General features: G+C 41.3%; 2 protein-coding genes across 4 annotated transcripts in view; one reads left to right on the top strand and one right to left on the bottom strand.

The window, feature by feature from the left end:
- KCNIP1 (potassium voltage-gated channel interacting protein 1) overlaps positions 1–21,657 on the bottom strand; it is a 564,777-nt gene that overhangs the window by 515,643 nt on the left and 27,477 nt on the right. The gene's annotated exons all lie outside the window — the stretch shown is intronic.
- The window catches only part of LCP2 (lymphocyte cytosolic protein 2), a 37,620-nt gene continuing 23,112 nt past the window's right edge, over positions 7,150–21,657 (top strand). The window contains 3 exon segments of the mRNA XM_083728109.1: positions 7,150–7,451; positions 13,647–13,709; positions 14,035–14,081. Coding sequence (XP_083584235.1) covers positions 7,374–7,451; positions 13,647–13,709; positions 14,035–14,081 — 188 coding nt within the window. The 5' untranslated portion in view covers positions 7,150–7,373.

Below are 21,657 nucleotides of genomic sequence, written 5' to 3'. Positions count from 1 at the left end.
TTCCATGAATAATTCCATACAACTGGACGTTATAGTGGAGAGTAGGGGCTGTTTAAGTTTGACTTTTCTGCTCTATATAACTAAGAGAGTGGCAAACAAAATCAAACTTTTAAAAAAAAATTCAAGGTACTTAATTATTCATTAAGCTATCTGCAGACAACTAAAAGGTGCATTTATGTTAATGCTATTAAAAATGTATAGTTGGTAATGAATGGAGAGTGCCCAGACACCTTCTCTTGGAGTTTAGATGTTCGTTTGTTATCGGCACCAGCTAACGGATAATGCTAATGGGTAATATAATTTCTTGTTCTTAAAGGGGAAATCCTTTGGTAACCAGGTATGAAAAATGTGAGGAACACAACCCTCCTGGCATTTTATCACTGAAGAATTCAATATGGGGGTGGTATGTTAGAATGCTTCCAAATTATTTTTATTTGGCTTTAAAAATATACAAACCACAGGGTACCTGCATGTAAAAATAACTTTCATGTCAGGAAGAACCAGACACATGCTAGATTTCTAAGGGCAGGAAATGTGTTTACAACTGAGAATAGTGAAACATGCAGTACCCCCTCCCCTGCTCGATTCTGAAGTGCCACAGTCTCATTGGATTGTACCACATGCTTTTTCTGAGCATGTAGTTCTGCACTAACACATTCTTTTTTTAAATGAACCCAACCCATTTTCTGTACTGCTGTTTTAATATTCCAATCATACCTACATTTGTTAAATTAAAGGACAGTCAAAACAAATCAATTATATACTGTAGTTACCAGACATGTTTTTTAAGTTTGAGGCTTGTTAGCTCTACACACACACACACACAGAGAGAGAGAGAGAGAGAGAGAGAGAGAGAGAGAGAGACAGACAGACAGACAGACAGACAGACAGACAGACAGACATTTTTATCAATTGGGAAATCATACTTTCTTGCCAAGTGTACCCAGATTGTTATACTTTTATAAGACCTCTATCCAACTTCTCCATCAGCCATAGCTTCTTCTTTTCTCTACTCAACTTCAGCTGAGCTTTAATGAGAGCTGCTTCTGCCATTTCTAATCTTCATGCAAACACATAAGGAGATGTGGTTTATGTGGCTTGGTGGGAAAGATGTGGGATACAGAGCTGAGTTAAAATTCTCTCTCAGACATCGACTTATTGTATTAAATTGGGGAAGTCACTGGCCCTCTTCAGGAATACTCCAAACGAGCTCAGCAAACAGGCTTGCAGAGGTTCTCCATGTGTTTTAGAACCATGGAAAGTCTAGGTTTTAAAATGCGTGGGAGCTTCCACATGAACAGGAGCCCCAACTTCAGACAGTCTTACATGACTTCCAATATGACAGGGATTGAAAACACACTTGTCCCCATGGGCCCCCTGCCTCATGTGTTCACAAAGCTTGGTTAGAGAATGTTTAAAGAGGGTTGCTGGTTCTCAGCTTCAGTTACCCCATTGTAAACTGAATTATAAAACTGAACCAAATCATTATTCACGACAGTAAAGTCTGGCATCATATATTGTAATGTCGCAAAAAATATTCACAGAATGACACTAAGCCTTTAAAAAATATATATCATGTTTTACACACACACACACACACACACACACACACGTAATTTTTAAAGACAGTGATCCAAAAAAAGGGGGGGAAATCCCTCACAGCAGATGCTTTGAAATTGCAGTATGAAGGAACGAAATCCTTCTGGTCACTTGGTTCTTGTTGCTTCTATTAACTTCCGAACTGAATTACACCCATTTAAACTTTACTGGAAGATTATTGGACCCTCTTGCTGTTTGCTTCTAATATCTTGAACTGCTATTTTCATATTCTAAAGGATCTGCCTCAGCAGAAAAGCAGTCATTTACTTAGTCTTTGGCAAAAGACAATATACTGGGTCCTAAATTCAACACAATAATGTGTAACCTAGGTCAGCCTCTCCTCTGTAGATCAAGATAGAAGATATCTGCAGTTCCCATTTCACTCTTCTGAGTCTGGCAGGTAAAAGTCCTAAGATGGTCAATTTGCAGTTGATTCATAATTTGTCATGTTAACCATTTAAATGCAAATACAATTGAATGCTATCAAAACTCCAGTATAAATACTTTTCTGAGATGTTGAAATACATGTGAAATGGCTTGCACAGGTTTTTTAATCACTTTTGATCAGAAGAAATGACCATATTTTATACCTTTTATTCAATGTTAATTGAAGTAGCACAACATAACTAAAATAGTTTTAAAAATAAGCAAGTGGGTCCATAGTTCCAGCCCCCTAATTAAACTTTACCCACACCAATTAATCAATTAAAATGTCAATTTGATTAACATACCGTACCTATTAAAATGAAAAGTTTGCAACCCAAAAGAAATTCATGTGTAACTATGAAGCTGTGCCTTGATGTGCTAAAGGCCAGTTTCTTCCTTCATTTTGACTATCTGGCTGAAAGAGCATCCATCTTCCCAAAGTGCTCTTGCATGTATGTGTTTTCTGCTTCACTGAGCAAATAAAATACTTGCCGATGTTAGTTCAGTTGTAGAACCTCTCAGCATGCAACATCATCACCCCATAATATTTATGGAGAAAATGTGTCAGCCGTGCATGACACTTTTCCAAAGTTATAGATATTTTTTTCGATCTCATTATGCCTTTGTATCACTCTGCAAGACTTTTAAATATTGAGAGAGATAAGCTTCAGTAAGGACATTAACCTTGTGTTCGAAGTTGCATTCTCAGAGTCAACCTGAAATAAGAGATTCCAAAGTAACTTTTCATCTTTCATGGGCAGTACCGTAGAAATGCTGAGCAGAACTCACTCTTTTATAGAATTTAACACCAGAGAATGCCATTGATGCAGCTATACAGCACAGAATCTAATCCAGTGCACACTGTACGCATACTGCATGTTTCACAAGTCTTTAGGTTACTGCCTTGCCAGAAAATGGCTTGCATTGGCACAGATGCAGCAGCAGCATATGCTGAGTGAGGCAAGCATGGCAAGACCTCCAGCTATGCTGTGAGTCAAGTCCATTGCTAATGTAACAGCTTACCTCTCTGTGTCAGGCAGCTGGTAATAATACACTACTAAATAATTTTGTAGCCCACATTTCACCAATACAGAAAAATAAAGCAATCATAAAACAATTAAAAATGATTCAAATTAAGTCAAGAACAAAAAGCAGAAAAATTAACACCACAAACCAACAGCGACAATGTAAGCTAGCAGCTGAAAATGGGTTGAAAGAAAAGTGCTACTTGCACGCACAGGCACAGTAAGTCCCTTGCCAAGAAGCTGGTGGCAGAGGGATGCAGAAGTAGAATAATCATAGTACAATGTTCTTGGATCAAAACAGGCCACAACTTTTATTTATTACAAATGTAAGTAGGCTTTGGCTTAGGCATTGTGTATCCTGAATGATCCAGGATGATGGATGACCATTGGAGGTTGATTGTGAGATAAGGTTGCCCTATGACATACATCAAATAGAAGCAACCCATCAGGACCGTCACCTTGGGGAGTGCTATGGCCCTCAACCCCCATCTGGGTGTAGGGACAGAAGCACCTCCTCAAGGATACTTTTAACAAGATACCCCTATTTCCTTGGAGGGGGAAGGCAGAAACTTAAATCACACTCCCTCCACCACTGATGAAGGATCCAACCCAATGCCTTATCTGCCCAAAGTTGTGACAATTGCTGAGATAGGCAAAAAAACAAACAACAAAAAAACCCTCAGACAGGCCCAATTTGCCTGGAGGAGAAATTCCTTCCTGATCCCAAATCCAGTGACCTAAACTTTCATAGCAAGGACATACAGTAAACCATGCTAACGAGGTGGGAGAGAGACTAACTGGCAACCGAACATGGAGGTGGGCCTGAATATATCCCCAGGGAGCAACAGAGTCCCAGTCAGTCTGGGCCTGCTTGTGATTGATCAGTGGGTGAGAAATTCAAATCCCAGTTGCCAGTGGGAGAAGACATGACGTTCCCTGCCAGCTGTTGAGATAGCTGCTGGCAATTGGGGGGGGGGGTTGTGTGGAGCCACAACTGCTGCTTCATATTGCATGCTGAGTGGAACATGCCCACAGCACACTAGAACAGCAGGTGCTAAATTCACAGCCTATGGAAACACAAGTTCTCTGCCAGCAACTGAGAAGGGTTTGCTTCTTATGAAGTCAAATCTAATCACACACTCTAGGGAGGTTCATTTGGGGTGCTCATTACAATTCCTGTATAGTTTTAGGGAACAATAGATCAAAGTCAGTATCTGAAGAAAGGTTGGAAAATGCAATGGGTACAGAACTGCAGTCATATTGCTTTAGTCCTTAAACAGCTACACGGGTTACTAGAATATTCTGAGGTCCATTTAAGGACCAAAGCAATATGACTGGAGTTCTGTACCTATTGCATTTTCCAACCTTTCTTCATGGGCAGCCCCTGATAGAGCACATTGCAGTAGTCGAATCTCAAGATTATTAAAGCATGGGTGACAGTGGTCATGCCTCTGTATTCCAGCAGAGGGTGCTGTTATAATACTGTCAAATAATGGTTAAAAGCACCCTGAGGTTATTTAATTATTCAGGAAAAGGTCTGTATACAGAAGTACTCTAGAAAGGCATTTCCCCTTCCAAGCAGTCCACTAAGTCCCTCATTACTATTACATCCACTTTGTCTGGAGTGGACTGATCTTAAGTTTATTTGTCTAGCTCAGGGGTGGTGAAGCCGAAGCTTACCCCACCAATCCACTATAGATTGCCCAACAGCCCTGTGACTTCTTAATTTTGACCTTGGCTCAACCCACCACTGTGCTGGGTCTATCTGAATTCAGAGTCACAAATTAGTATAGCCGCAAGGCAGCAGAGGTCTAAGGTAAGTTTTCCTTCTCCTAGATGGGCTACCTCCCTAGCTTAACAAGCCTCAGCTGCCCCTCATTTCCCAGTACAGCACATGCAGAAACCACTTTATTGACTGTTCAACTCACTGCTCAATCTGCCAGAGCCTGTCTTCACATGCAGGGGGTAAACAAGTCCCTAACTCACTGAGGGGTTAAGACCTACTGGCTACCCTCATCTGGCTTAGCCACAGTCAAAGCTGTCTCCCAGGATGTGGCTGCTGTCAGATGCTGACAGCTTCTAGGAGCTGCATGTGAGAACTGAGTGCTGAATGCCATTATGCTTTGGTCATCTTTGGGACATCTTTGGGAAAAGAAACAACTAAGGAGTAAATCCTACACACATCCAGACTGTAGTCCCTAAGACAGTGTTAGCTTACATTGTCACTGCTCCTGCCAAATGTATTGCTCTGCTTTCCTTTGGACCACATCAGTAAGGCCAAGTGGAGGGTCTTGTCGTAGGAACAGCCCAGAACCTCCATACTCATTGCCCAGGCTTGAGACCCAAGGAGGTCACTTCATTTTGACTTCATCCCTGGAGGCACATTCCATTTTCTCTCAAGAGAAGTGGATGGCAACAACTTGGCTAGAACTTGGGAGAAGTGCAAATTTCAAAGGCATGCTGTGTTTTGGTTCATGTATTGTTTCAGAAAGCATAAATTTAGCAAGTTTGCCTTTAAATGTAAACTGAATTGAGTTTCTCCACCATCCCAGCTTTCCAGAAAGTGTGGTTAGGATTGCCAGCCTAGTGTGCTAAATGCTATGGCTAATAGCATTGTTCACTGACTTGACCAGCAAAGGATTTCCCACTGAAATTATGGTCTGAGGCACAAGCTATATGTAACAGTAAAGGTAAAGGTAAAGGGACCCCTGACCATTAGGTCCAGTTGTGGCCGACTCTGGGGTTGCAGCGCTCATCTCGCTTTATTGGCCAAGGGAGCCGGTGTACAGCTTCCAGGTCATGTGGCCAGCATGACTAAGCCACTTCTGGCAAACCAGAGCAGTGCACGAAAATGCCGTTTACCTTCCCGCCGGAGCGGTACCTATTTATGTACTTGCACTTTGACATGCTTTCGAACTGCTAGGTTGGCAGGAGATATGTAACAGTAGATGTCTTCAAATGTGGGTTATTCTATCCTCAATCACAAGCAGGGACGGAGCTACCTGCCCTGGCACCCAGAGCAGCCCGGGGACGGGGCTAGCTGCCCGCGGGGACGGGGCTAGCCATCCACATGGCAAGCATCCCTAGTCCCCTTCTGCCCGCATGGCGAGCATGGGGGGGGGGATGCTGCTAGCCACCTGAGCAGCCCTAGTGGCCCGTCGCCCATGCAGCAAGCATGGGGGGTGGTGCAACGATGTCACCCGCCCTCACTGCTGACACCTGGTGCACACCGCACTCTCCCCGCACCTGCCTTCCTCCACCAGTGATCACAAGGAGTAAGGTGACTGTACTTGTATGCATTCTTACATAGAACTAAGCCCCAGTTTGTCTCCCTAGCACGCGTTTTTCAGACTGCAATGTTTGAAAAGCCAAAGGGATGCATAGGTTAGGGACACTATCCTCATACTCTAAGTTCCGCTCACTCCGCACTTTGGTTCTAACACCTGGAATAAGGCCTTTTAACATCAAACATATCTATCCTACTCCTAGTTCAAGTTATGAACAAATTCAGTATGTGAATGCAAATAATTGAACTTTGCTGCCTTCTTGTGGTAATACGGAGAATTTGCTGTCAATCCTTTCTTTATAGAACTGAATAAGCCTTAGCTTCACCATTTTGGGGACATAGGCTGAGGCCTGGTCTAAAGACAAAGCAGAACAAGATGATAGAATCTTGATTTGGTAGAGTGGGCTGTACCATTTCAGTCTGTATGGATGCACCTCACATTTCTAATGTTCCCCCATATTAATGTTCCCCACATTAATGGGAGGGAGATTTGGCTTAGTGTTCTCTCTACTGTGCTAATTTCTCTTTGCTGCAACTATGTTTCTAAGTAGAGCATTCGAAAATATAATCCCTGCTTGTAATGTGGGGGGTATTAACACCTCTACCAGCTCAGAACTCTGCCATCACATTCTTTTTAATGTGTGTAGACCCAGACATCAGTGACCCCTAGCTTTGCTTCACATTGGACAGGGGGGAAAGTTTCCTGGGTCATATCATTTCTTCCTTGTCACCGTAAACCCTTCTTTTGCAATGGTAGGATTGAGCCCCGTGGTTCCTTGTTTATGTATTTAGATTCAGAAAAAGGAAGTGGTGGAGTTGACTAACTAGCTGACGGGTTTTCTGAGAAAGAAAAGAAACCGTTTGGTTCACACCGGAAGCTGTTGCTCTGAGCAGTTTATTTGCAGCACAGTTTTGAAGAAAGAAAAAAACTTGGGAATTTACCAGTCTGGGTCACTGTGTGGGATGAGTCCTGTTCTTGGATCACTTGCAAGATAGGCATTAACAGGCTTGTAACTGGCTAGGCAAGAAGAAGAGAAATGGATTCACGAAACACTCCCTATCGCTCAGAAGTGGCCCGCTGGTCCCCAGATGAGTTAGCAAACTACTTCAAGAGGGTAAGTTTGATTTCAGTTTTGCTGCTCTAACTTTATGCTACAAAAATTATTTTTGTTACATGTATGAGATGATCACTTCATATGAATCCTTGGGAAGCCATTTCTGATAGACTTTATGCCTCCTTCTGAATGTGATGGAACTTGTTAGAAACTTCCTAATTCACTTTTCTGAAAGGAAAGGATCCTGTTTCAACCCATCCCTATCCTTTCTCTTCACTGAACTGGTATTCTAACTTCTGTTCTGTGAATAAAAACTGAGTTCCATTTATAGAATGGGTCTTACTCCTCACACCCCTTGCAACCCAAAAGTCCACCTCTGATGGTTGGAGGACCCTTCAAAACAGCATGACATGTGGCACAAGAACAGGAGGGGAGGAATCACAGAAAGCCAGGAGATCCCCCCTTGTGTGAGCAAAAGTGTCGTCTGCACATGTAACCATACCTTTTGAGCCAGGCTATTGTCAGTCCCTAACTTGTCACGTCTTCTCTGCCTTGTGTATCAAATATGGATTTGTAAGCTCCCTGACAAAGGACTGTGGCCCTTCAGAACTCTATATAGAACCTAGCATGTAGTTGGAGAGAAATGAATGTTGTTTAAACAATTAGGAACACTAGTGATTCATTGGGCACTCTGGTCCAATATATGAGCACATCAGTCGCAGGTTGTCCACCCATTCCAGTGGCAAGATACTAGCAACGAAACAATACAAAGGCCTGTCCTCCATCATTTGTCAAAGAAGGTTTCACCTTGATTTTACTTTAAGTGAGAGAGAAGCTTCACATCAGGGCATGAGGAGCCCAGAGGACGAGTGAGCTGCCTCCATGATGTTTGCAGCCTGGGGATGAGGCTAAAATGCTGGGGAACCTTTGCTGTGAAGGTGTATTTCCAAAGAACCTAGACAATACATTTTTATTTCCACATATTTATTTATCTCATAAATCCTCATATTTATTTTCATACAACTTAGCTCCAAGGTTCAGAGAATTTCAAAACTCTGAATGTATTTGTAAATGGCTACAATCTCTGTTACTTTCACTCCAGTTGGCTATGAAGTTCTGTGTGTTTCCATAGGCAAATTGCATATCTCTTAGCCTAGCTTACATCACAGGCTGCTGCTGCAACAATCAATAAACTCAAATGCATGCCATGGGGGAATGGGATAAAATATTAAATTTACATAAGCAATCTAGGAACTTGTAACTTTCTTTGCAAAGTATAAGGTTTGTTTTCCTTTGAATACTTTCACAGTAGTTCACATTTTGGCAGTGTTCAAATTGCAGAGGAAGAGGTCTATGGCTTAGTTATTGCTTTAGAAAGCGGTAGAGAGGTTTTCTGATCCAGAGTTCTTCCTTGCTTTGCTTACTCATGCTGCCAAATATCCAGCAGGGTCTATCTACCTACCTGCTTGGCACAGTCCCCCCACCCCCAATACATTTGTTTTGATCAGACACTCCCTCCAGTCAATCCACTGCTACCTTCCAGGCCCCCATCTGCCTTGAAGTCTATGTATACTGCCTGGAATAAGTTTCCAGCACAGCCTTTTTAATTTTCCTTAAACTTAGGTCCTTTCCAAAACGAGCACTGTTATTCTGCAATCAACTGAGAATGAAATTAAAACAATGATTCTATATGGCACTTAACACTGTGCTATAATCACATTAGGACCCAGCAATACCCATTCCCAAGTCTGAGGCTTACATGACCCAGGAGTTTTCCATAAAGAATCTTGCAGAATCCACTCCATGTATCAGATATTTGGCTCACACTCCATTAACATTGATGCGGAGCAGGGGCGCCGACTTATAAAAAATATTGGGGGGGCCATACCGGGGTCCTGCCCCAGGAAGTTTTCTAAATTTTAGATGAAAATTAGTGAGTTTTAAAGTTTTTAAAAAGTATTTTAGAGTCATATGATCAACATTAGAACCCCGAAAACTCGACTCTCTATAACTCCACACTCCGGGAAACTCGACAAGCCTGAAACACATTTTGGCTTTGAAAAAAGAAACAAAACATAAACACGCACGGTATTTTCGTAAAAAGCTAATTTAATTTACAGTAACAATTATGCTTATAGACTATTACAGAGCAGTGAATATATAGCTCTGAAAAGACTGAAATGATATTTAAATAAATCCTAAACTATCATTAAAAGAATAAAACATAAAATATTGCTGTCGCACAGTAATAGCACTTTGATTAATAAGTGAAATAGCTAATTTAAGCTTACTTGAGCTTACTGAGGGTTCATTAAATAAAAATAATAATGACAGTGAGTTTGGAGTAGCCCAATGCAAAAATCCTGAGGATCCATGTGGATCCATGCTTTGTAACCACGTTTTTGCACCACTGTGACCCTAGGCAACAGTGGGTGCGTGATTTTTTTGGTGCAAGATGTAGCCATGGACATGCTATGTGATCTGATGGTGAATTTGGGGTGACCCAGTGCAAAGATCCTGTGGATCCATACTTTGTAACCACGTTTTTGCACCATTGCAGCCCCAGGCAACAGTGGATGCGTGATGTTTTTGGTACAGACTGTAGCCATGGACATGCTATGTGATCTGATGGTGAATTTGGGGTGACCCAATGCAAAAATCCTGAGGATCCATGTGGATCCGTGCTTTGTAACCACGTTTTTGCACCATTGTGGCCCCAGGCCACAGTGGGTGCGTGATTTTTTTGGTGCAGGCTGTAGCCATGGACATGCTATGTGATCTGATGGTGAATTTGGGGTGACCCAATGCAAAGATCCTGAGAATCCCTGTGGATCCATGCTTTGTAACCACGTTTTTGCACCATTGCAGCCCCAGGCAACAGTGGGTGCGTGATTTTTTTGGTACAGACTGTAGCCATGGACATGTAATGTGATCTGATGGTGAATTTGGGGTGACCCAATGCAAAAATCCTGAGGATCCATGTGGATCTGTGCTTTGTCACCACGTTTTAAATGGGGAGGGAAGGAAAAACACAGAAGGGACAAGAAGCACAAGAGGGGTGTGCAGAGAAGCAGCTGGCTAAGAATGCAGGGGAGGAGTTTAACGGGGTGGGGGGGGAGGAAAGGAAGGCAAAAGTCCCCCCCCCCCCAAGCCAGCCCTCTCTCTCTCTCTCTCTCCCACCTGCATGTTTTTCGGCTGCCTGCGAGTCCTTAGAGCACGGAGAGGAGGAGGTGGTGGGCTGGAGCCTGCACCGCAGTGTGACTAGGAAAGAATTAGAAGGAAGGACTCAATCCTTTCCTTAACTCTCTGCTTGCCAGGAGGGCAGGGGATTCCCTGCTCTTTGTTGAGTTTGAGCAAACGCAGCAACAGAAGCGGGTGGGCAGTAAGACCCTGAGGCAGAATGCAGGAAAGCAGCAGCTGCCCGATATTATTTTTGCCTGATTTTTGCCCCTGCGCTCCGGCTCCAGGGACCACACATTCGCTCAATAACACGCACAGACATTTCCCCTTACTTTTTAGGAGAAAAAATGGGCGTGTCATAGAGCAAAATTTACGATAATAATTTTCTTAAATTATTGGGGGGGTGGAGCCCCACCAAACGAATTTTTGAGGGGGCTCGGGCCCCCTCAGGCCCCATGGAGTCGGCGCCTATGATGCGGAGTTAGAGCAAGGATTCCTCTCCCAATACTGTTTCCCTGCACTGGCCCTAGCATCACCTCCCTGCTTTGCATCTCTCCCTCTCCCTTTTGCCTTTCACTGCTTCCTCTCCAAATAATAATAATAATAATAATAATAATAATAATAATAATAATAATAATAATAATAATAATATTTATACCCCACCCTGGCTAAAATGGAAACAAGATTATTTATCTGAGAGCCCAGCAAAATATCCTGGAATACTATTGAATAGAAGGGAGTCAAACTAAAAAGAGCCAACAGGAATCTCTTAGTATCATGCCTGTGTGTGTGTATGAATTCTGTCTCTTTGGGCTGCCGCAGATTCTGCTGGCGAAGGGCAGAACATCTGCCATGAAAGAAATGCATAGTGTTTGCTGGCCCCTTTACAATTTGACTACCCAGAATGGAGAACAAAGTCTTGAAAATCCCTTTCTGGAATTAACAAAGGGTCAGAAATACAGAAATACAGCCTTGGGGTACTCTTGTAAATTATCTTAACCACAGTGTGTAGAGACAGGCTGTAGCAGTGTTTTTGCTATTCGAAAGGGAATTGGGTTGATTAGTGAAGAAAGTAATCCACTGTTAATCGTTGCTGTCCTGTGCCATCCATCTGTATTCCATGCATATGCTTTGGGTTGGGGAGTTTCTATTGGATGAAGCCAGAATTTCCTTTTTGAGACTAAATCTCACAAGCACAAATGAGAAGACAGTTGCTTAAAACTACCAGGGATTTTTATTTTGCAGTTACTGAAGTGGGGAATGATTTAAGACCAAATTCTATGTGAAAGTAATGATATGATTAGCAACCAAATAATGTTTAAAAGAACAAATACCAGGCATGGGGCAGGTGGCGGGGTATCAGTATCAAAGCACATAGGGAGGGGCAGTTTTAAGCCTTCTCCTTACCAGCGGCAATCTCTGAATTTTATGGGGAGGAATAACATTTCAATTGGCACCAGTGGAGATATTGTTATACTTTCTCCCCTTTCTCCAACCTTTCTGCTCTTAATTGCCACTGCTGGGAGCCATTTTCTCAAATATGATGTCAGGCTATCATTACTTTGGGTGCAAAATTTAAGTTGTGCTTAAGATTCTCTAGTATGTTCTTAGGCCCAAATTGCTAATTTACACAGGATTACAGTCTACATGAAGTGTCCAGTAAATTATGGACAGACTATGAACAGCGTAGACTAATTTATTTTTCTGAGTTAAAACAGATTCTGAAATCAAAGTTTAAGCTTCGAGAGTCACTAGTTCTTCAGCTAATAATAAAAGGGAAAGACCAGATAACCTTCCCAAACCATTCTCACAAGTGATCCTGTAAACTGATCGGCTTACATCAGTCTCTCAAATGCAACACTGCAGACTTTCTACACAAAATGGCTGCCTGCCTCTCTAACTGTTGAAATTATAGAAAATGAAAAAAGTCTAGAAAATTGTGGCTGCTGCCTTAGCTATAACCGTAAGTGACCTGTGACAAATTCTAAAACTACATTCATTTTGAGAAGGAACTGAGTAGATTCTTTGCTCTGTTGTATCTTTCGGACAAACCTATTGTCTTAGGAAGGAAATGCAATTCACTAGATTTCGTTTGTGAATTACTACTGCATGGCAACAGTGCATTTTATCCTCAAAGTAGAGAAAAGGTTTCCTCTTAAAACTACAAGAGTACTCCAGTTTGGAGTCAGCCATTTCATATACCACAGTTATTTTGAATTGTTTTACAGTGGTACCTCGGGTTACATATGCTTCAGGTTACATACGCTTCAAGTTACAGACTCCGCTAACCCAGAAATAGTGCTTCAGGTTAATAACTTTGCTTCAGGATAAGAACAGAAATCGGGCTCCGGTGGTGCGGCAGCAGCAGGAGGCCCCATTAGCTAAAGTGGTACCTCAGGTTAAGAACAGTTTCAGGTTAAATACGGACCTCCGGAACGAATTAAGTACTTAACCCGAGGTACCACTGTACTTAAACCCTTAAAATGATAGGAAAAGCTCTCTTTAATTTAAATTACTCATAGCTGCTCAATATGTTAATAGAAGGTAAGTAAACACTGCCATCTAAATTTTCAGGAAGATAGGATTAGATGGGAGGGATTTTTGTTGCTTTGTAATTTGTGAGGATTTTTACATCAGTGTACATGTCAATCTGCATTTTATTGAATTAACCTGTTACACAAGGGACAGAACTTGGGGAAATATTTTTGTTAATATACTTTTAGCTTTGTGCCTTTTATCATCTCAATGCCTTTAGTAACATTATTCCTGTTGAAATTTAAGTTTTTTTCCATACTAATTTCAGCAGGCTGAAAAGCTCTGGCAAATTGTGCCCTTATAAACCATATACTAGCTCTGCTAAAGTCCAGCTGAAATAAATGAGTTTAGTGATGAATTTGTCTAAGGATGTAATCCTATGTACACAGAGGAATTCCAGAAGTGCCTATGTTAATGAGACTTAATTCTGAGTAAGCATGCATAATAGTCAGCTATGGTTATTCAGAGACCTATTTGATATAAATGTATTCTTTATTAAAATGATCAAGTTTTCCTGAATATGTGTCTTTTCATCAGCAGCTAAACTTCAAGGACTGTGAGAAAGTTGCAAGGAAATACAACATAACTGGACAAAGATTTCTAGTAAGTTTTTCTATAAAATTACATTTTCAAAAATGGTCATTCCTTTGGATTAAAAGGAGAGGATTACTAGCTAAGTGGAAATGGTGTGGTTGCATAGGAAGAGAGATATGGATGAATTATTAAGAAAAGTGCTGAAAAGGTGTGGAAGTTTTGGTTACTCTGTGGTGCATTGTATCTGTCACATTTAAGCAGATTGTCAAGTTTTAAATACCACTTCTATGTAACTACAGCACTTTTAGTTTTATTTTATAATAATCAAAACTACAATGACCAAAACGTGTTGTACAGGCACCATTATAACATACTGCATATGTTTCTGTTTCAGAATATGTCTGAAAATGATATTCAGAAGTTTCCAAAGCTAAGAATGCCGTAAGTAAATCAGATGATATAATCAGATTCTAAGGTGGATGTGGAAAATGGGTACAAAGTTACTGTATGGTATGGAGAAGACAGATAAAATCTGTTCCCCTCGGCTTTCATCAAATGCATTTTCTTGGGGCCAATCCTGTTCATGCAACAGGGTGAAACAACTAAAGAGTAGTGGGGATAGATGAACTGAAGCGGGGCAGTAAGATTTTTAAAAGTGTCCTCCTTAGTGTGAGTGCATCATTTTGACTGCTTCAGGCAGCAAAATGTATTGAACTAGTGCTTCCTTTTCTAAAAGAAATATTAAAGACATTGGTCTGGATCCAGACTTAGTTGCAGTTAGCTCCCACTGAGACCAATGTTTGTGAGGTCTGTGCAAACGATGCCAGAAGTGCCACGTGGATGCCGCAAACAAATTGCATTCAAGCCTGTTGGAGGGGATGTACATTTTGGGGTAGGGGAATTACATCCGTACGTGTGGTAGACCTGTACAAAGGTGAACATGTTTGGGTGTTCAGAGAAATCAAAGCAATAAAAGGGCAGAATGCTATTAAACAACCCAAGCTGGCATTATTCAACCTTTATTCAGGAGATAATGTGGACCTGCATTATAAACACATTGGACAGTTATTGCTAGCAGCAAGACTAACGATAGCCAATTATTGAAAACTTTTGGAGGGTGCCATGCTGACTTCATGGTACAGTACAAGAAAATCTGGCAACTAGTGTTAACAGAGAAGCTAACCAATAAAATAAAAATACCAAAGGGAATAAAAAGCGATACCTTTTCAGGTACCCATTTCATACATACACCGCTGCAGGAAAGAGGGCAGGACACACACACACACACACACACACACACCCTCACACTATAGAATTTTTGGGCTGATATGATTGTATACTGTAACCAATGTTGCCACACAACTGGAAGCATGAGGCTGTGAGATTTGAGTCTCTAGGGGTGAGATCCCATTTTTTGTATCTTTTATATGGTTTGGTAATTGTAAAATTTCAAGAATTGTATGCATAAGGAGCACACATCCTACAGTAAACAATCATCTGGAAGCACCCTTACATACTTTATGTAAGTAGTCTACAGAATACATATTTGCTGTATTTCAAGGAATTTGCTTTCAGGACAAAGAATGTGTCATCAAATCCCTTTAATCATTTAGAAGTATCTTGATACTTCAGTACATCAGACTTCCTCAAACACAGAAGTCCTAAATCTTACGTCTATCTCTCCCACACACTGGCCTTATGAATCCTTTATTGCATATGTGCTGAATCTGTCCATCCTTTAAGATCAGCTGTTATGGCCCTCTTGAGTAAGCTATTCTGAGGCATGACTGGTGGTAACACCAAGATAACTTTCCTGGTGGAATTCCCTCACCCAAGAAGCTAGGTTATCTTCCTCTATTTCAGTTTCGACAGAAACTGAAAATGTTAATTTTTAAACATGCATTTGATTCAGTTGGTTAACGTATTGGTTGTAAGAGATGCTCGTTGTGTTCTTGTATTTTGCTGCTGTTTTTAGGTTGATCATTTGTATTGTAATCATTTGATGAGTGTTTTTTATATTTGTAAGCCATGAGCAACTCCTTTGTGGAAGGGAAAAGCAAAATATAGAAGTTTTAAATACATAATAAATGAAATAAATGTATTAGAACTACTATGTAAAGTGAAGACATATCCTCCCCACCCAATCCAGCCTTTCATCCAATGTGATTCTGTGTTGCTTCCTCATGCGTAGATTTAGGGTTTGCATCTGTTTGTGTTTCATTAGTTTGCATAGTTTACATAACATTATCCCCAAGCCCCCCCCCCCGCTGTAAATTTAGATTTTCCTGGTGCAGGGATAATCTGATAAATTGGGGAAAATCAGGCTATAAACCCCTCCACTCATGGTCACAGACCAATTGTTTTTGAGTTTTTGGGTGGGTGGGTGAATTGTCACTTGCTGCTTTATGTGCTCACTACTTCCTTGATATTTTCATTTATTTTCTGGTTGCCTTACTTACTTTATGCTTTTGCCTATGGACTACCCTGGTCTTTTTCAAATGTGGAGAGCGGGGAGTAGATTAACAGTTAAATGATGCTAAAATGTGGACAAGCCCTTATTCTCAGAAAAGCTAGCTGATCTGCTTCAGTTGCATTAGCTTGGAAGATTTTTCATGAGAAGATCCAATTGTAAGAAAGGCATCCCAAATCCTAAAGTGTTTCCAGCCTGAAAGTTGTGTTGTAGCTGGTACCTTCTTCAGTGGAAGCTGTACTTCAGTTTTCAGTGGAACTGAGAATACTCAGTTTGTTCTACAAATGTGGCCTGATGTCTGGCAAATGTTGCCAGTAGGAACTGGGAAACAAATACTTAAGAACATAAGGAGAGCCTGCTGGATCAGGCTAATGACCCATCTAGTCCAGCATCCTGTTTTCACAGTGACCAACCAGAGAGGAGGAGAATTAGAAAGTGGTGGGAAGGACCTTCAGTCCTTGAGACTGTTTCATTTGAGCAAGACCTACTGGGCAGCAGTTGCTGGGACCACTAGGCCCGTGCTGCTTTGGTTTCTTTGAATAAAGACTTAACTGCATCGACACCATGTTTTTTTATTGCTGACCTACGCTTGACTCTGGCTACTGCCAAACGGAAATCACACATTTGTCATTATAAAGCATATCAGGTTTTTAAATAAAGTTAATAGCAGCTGCTTAATTTTATATGATTGTATAAATTTGATAAGGGGACTGGCTTGTTGGCATTGCCAAACACAATCCAGTCCAACCAGCATTCCCCACAGCTTTAAGACAGCCATCACAGAAGCAGCTCAAGAGACAGTAGGCTTCTTGGTTCACTTGGAGGTATCTGAGCAGAGCCTGGGTGGCCCTTTTGTCAGGGTTGCTGTAGTTGCACATCCTGTAGATTCTGCACTGAGCAGGAATTGATTTTCAAGATCCCTTCCAAATCTGTAATTCTGTTACCCAGACTCTCTAAGACTCTTGCTTCCTAGTGAGCTTTGCCCTTTTAATATCACTGAAGCCCAGAGAGTGACTTCTGGCTGGGAGCTAATGGGCAAAGGAGCTTGAGTTTTCATTTGTCAAGGGATGTTGGTAGCATTTTTGGTGTAAATGCCAAATTACATTGGTCAGTTTTTTTATTCATACTGGCCAGTGCTTGTTTGGTATATGGTTGATAGCTGGCTTTCTGTTAAGCAGGACCTGAGACTGACCAGATTTCCACCCTTGTGGAAGCAGGATGGAGTGGGTGCTTTGATTTTCCCCCTTTCCTACTTGTGGTTTCTGGGGTTTTGTTGGTAGTGGTGTTAGCAACTTAGCCTTTAAAGTTCATCCATCCTGTGCTTCTTCTTTCTCATGCTAGTAGGTGTCTGTTTTGTTTGCAATGGATCTATTGTGCCATGGAGGGGGAAAATAGCTTGTGATGTCTAGGACTTTTTCCATTGTCACCTTCAATGTAACGAACATCCATCTCCACTAGCTCTCAGAAAGCATTGCAAAGCCCACTTATCTCAGGGAACCGTTGCTGTCGATGTTGCCATTTATATTTGAGGTTGTTCTCTTTTTTCATTTTAGTTGTTAGTTTTAGATAGCAATCTGTATTATTTGCCAACTGTCCTAAATAATTGGTAGGCAGGCAGACAAGCAGGGAGCCAGAACTGTGCACCACAAGAAGAGACTGGGAGGGACTCTGATGCCCCAAGACCAGAAGTCTCTACAGAAATCTATTCAATAAGATCTCACATAGTGAATAATTTAGCATGTTCCACATAAAAGTAGAGAGACTTATTGTTCTTAGTATCCATAACTTCAAGACAGAACTGCCAGCAAAGCCTTATGATGCCCTGCCCTGATTTCACTTTCCACATCCCAAATAAAGGTTTATATATATATAATAATAATACAGTGGTACCTCGGGTTAAGAACTTAATTCATTCTGAAGGTTCATTCTTAACCTGAAACTGTTCTTAACCTGAAGCACCACTTTAGCTAATGGGGCCTCCTGCTGCTGCTGTGCCGCCGGAGCACGATTTCTGTTCTCATCCTGAAGCAAAGTTCTTAACCTGAGGTACTACTTCTGGGTTTGCGGAGTCTGTAACCTGAAGCGTATGTAACCTGAAGCGTCTGTAACCCAAGGTACCACTGTAATCCAGTACCAGCAAGTCTTCAGTATCCCACATCATACACTAATACTAATGCCTAATCATTAGGCATGCTGGCTGGAGCAGATGTGATATGTTCACTAATGCATCCCATGTCTGGAATAGAAATCAATCCAGTGAACATGATTGGTGTTTGCTGCTGCTGCTGTTTTCAGTCCTTAAACAATACACAGCTGATGTTTTGTTCCATTTGCATTGTGTTTCCTTTGCATTAAAATGAACGGTCTTTTTGCTGAGGTGAATGGTGTGGAACAAAGTAGTCATAATGCAGTTAGTTACATAATTAATTAAATAACATTCCACCACAGTGGGCAGTGTGATGAATAACACAATTTGTTAGAAGCCAAACTACACTTTAATGTGAACAGCACTGCCTGAAACAAAAGTAGCTTGGAATGGAAGCCAATGCCTTCTTTCATCCCTGTGCCAGACAGATTTGACCCTATTGATTTCCCCTTTCAACTTCCTTTTATCTACTCATTCTTGAGAAGTTTCCTCTTTTGAAATCAAGTAACAGAGAATGACTTAGAGGGTCATTACATGAAATTTCAAATTGGGCAACAAATGCAGGAAAAGGGAATTGGATCATGCTGGCCAGCCAGATCATACTTCCCCCACATCTCATGAGCCACCTTTGACAGGTGTCAGTCACCCAAAGTTACAATGGTGTCACAATGATATAAAGCAACCCATTTCCCTTTGCCTACATGGTTAAAAATAAAGCCACACGGGTAAAGGTACAGAGCTTTGCAAGCACCATTGATTGGCAACACTTACAAAACCGCAACTGTGTCTCTGTAAGCACTGCTGATTGGGTGAGTGTTGGTGCTTGGAAAGCTTGTTTCAAAGCTATGTTGGTTCTTACAAAAGCACTGGCACAAGGCCTTGGCTTAGGCAAAACACCCTGATAGGCCTAGTGGGGAGGCCTGGCAGGTCTAATTAAGTTGGCAGACCAGAGGTTTCCCACTGCTGCTCAAGATACAAGCTTTGTTTTGTCTCCAACCTTTAGCGAAATTAAGCTAGCCACATCCTCCTATTTGGAATTATGAGTGAGAGGAAAATTAAAATGTTCCAAAAACTTTGACCTGTCCATGTGGGAGGGAGACAGGAGACAAGAGACAAGAGACAGGAGTATGAATAATATTTTCTGCAAGTCTGCTGCCTGCTCTTATCCTTAATCACATGCAACCCCCACTCCCTTATAACTAAGCAGTGTGGTTTTTATACTTCCTTCCTTAGCTGCAGATTCACAGGCCTCGTGCTTGAAATAGTCAAGAAAGAAATGGTGTAGAGGCACTGCCATTCCTTGTAACATTTCATAAAAGAATGCATTAAAACTCTTTACTTTGAGCTACAGATGCACATTGGATAGATTGTGCACATGTAGCACTGATCAAATAATTGCTGCAGCATTACCAGCTGTTTAGGGATAGGGGAGGAAGGGGGCAGAGGGACACAATTCAACACAGGACCTGTAAAAGCTTGGTGTATGGTGTGTTCACAGCAGCCCTTTACATGTAGCAAGGACATGTTCTTTGCATGCAAAAGGCCCTAGTTTCAGTCACAGGCCTTTCTAGATAGAACTGAGTGGGGGTGCTGTCTGAAAACCCAGAGCTATGTAACCAGGCACTGTAGACAATATTGAGCTAGACAGACTCTGTAGAAGGCAGCTGCCCATGTTAAAATTTCATTCAGAAAACAACTTTTGTTCAGCCATGAAAAATAATGATAAATAGAAGCTATCTGTAGTACAGGCTGCAGATGGTTAAAAGTATTATTTTAATAACATAAGAAGGGTCCTGCTGGCCAGGGTACAAATAAAAATTATTATTATTATTATTATTATTATTATTATTATTATTATTATTATAATCCTTTTTAAAGCCATACAAGTTGGTGGCTACTACATCTTGGGGGAGCAAATTCCATAGTTTACCTATGCACTCTGTAAAAAAAAGTGCCTCTTTTGCTTACATTGAATTGTTTATGCCATTTTACTGCACATTTGCCCAGCTTGGAGTTCCTAACAATCTGGTTGTATTTTAACTACTTTGAACAATTTGGTATCAGCAAACTCGGCTACATTACTGCTCACCTCTAACTCTAGATTATTAATGCACAAACTAAAGGCGCAGATTCTAATATCAATCTTTGGTGGGCTTCACTTTCTGGTGCGCATCCTGGTGATAACAGAATAAATGACGTAAGGAGGGAGCTATAGCCCAAGATAGGAAAAGAGGTGTTAAGGGAACACCTGGCTGCTTCAAATGATTTCAAATCTGCAAGGCCTGATAAGCTGCACCCAAGGGTACTAAAGGAGCTTGCAGATGTAGTCTCAGAGCCTCTTATCTATAATCTTTGAGAATTCTTAGAGAACAGGTGGGGTACCTGCAGACTTGAGGCGGGAAAACGTTGTCTTCATCTTCAAAGGGGGGGGGAGAGGGAAGAAGACCTAGATAACTACTGACTTGTCAGCTTGATGTCAATACCAGGAAAGGTCCTCCAACAGATAATTAAACAGTTGGTCTATGAGCAACTCGAAAACTATGCTGTGTTTACTAAGACCCAGCATAGGTTTCTCAAAAACAAATCATGCCAGACAAATCTCATTTCTTTTTCTGATAGTTACAAGCTTGTTAGATCAGGAGAATGCTGTGGACATAGTGTATCTTGATTTCAGTAAGGCTTTTGACATAGTCCCCCATGATATTCTTGTAGAGGAGGGTGACCAAGATGATCACCGTTTGGAAACCAAGCCTTATGATGAATGGTTGAGGGAGTTGGGTACATTTTGCCTGGATAAGAGGATTTCAGGGTAATGTTGGGTTTCAGGTAATATCATAATTGCACAACACTATTAAAATGATGTTATTGCATTCATGAGCTTGCAGAAGTTATTCTAACATGGAAACAAAGCCATCAACGGTTTCAGTAAAAGGAGGTAGCATGTTTTGACACTACTTCAATATCAGCATCATTAAACGCTTCAAGCATTCAAGGGATTTTCCTCAGACTGGCTGTTTACAGCAGCAAGTGTATGTCTACATCACCTCTCATGACTCACTTCATAGAAGCTCTGTTAAAAGCCTCATTCCCAGTTATGAAGGAACACAAAGATCAGGAATTAATGGGGTTTTACGCAAACAGCTCTCAGTTGTCTTTCTGTGATTTCTAGCTGTTTCTTGGAGTAGGAATTGGTGAATGAGAACATGTGCACAAATCCTACTGTGGGGGGCAAATTAAAATGGTTAGAATGAGGAATGCTATGAAATGTTCCTACAAGAGAACATGAGGGACATCACTATAAGGCTAGTAGCATCTGATGTATGAGATACTTAGTTCTAAGAAGGGGGGAAAGTGCAGGATAAACTGTGGACAGCATAGCAGAGCCTATGATGAGGAATTAA

This window comes from Podarcis gaigeae, assembly GCF_964106915.1.
Source record: "Podarcis gaigeae genome assembly, chromosome: 2".
In the NCBI taxonomy this organism is placed as follows: Eukaryota; Metazoa; Chordata; class Lepidosauria; order Squamata; family Lacertidae; genus Podarcis; species Podarcis gaigeae.
Note: the sequence above shows the minus strand (reverse complement) of the source record. Positions and strands in the feature narration are given on the sequence as shown.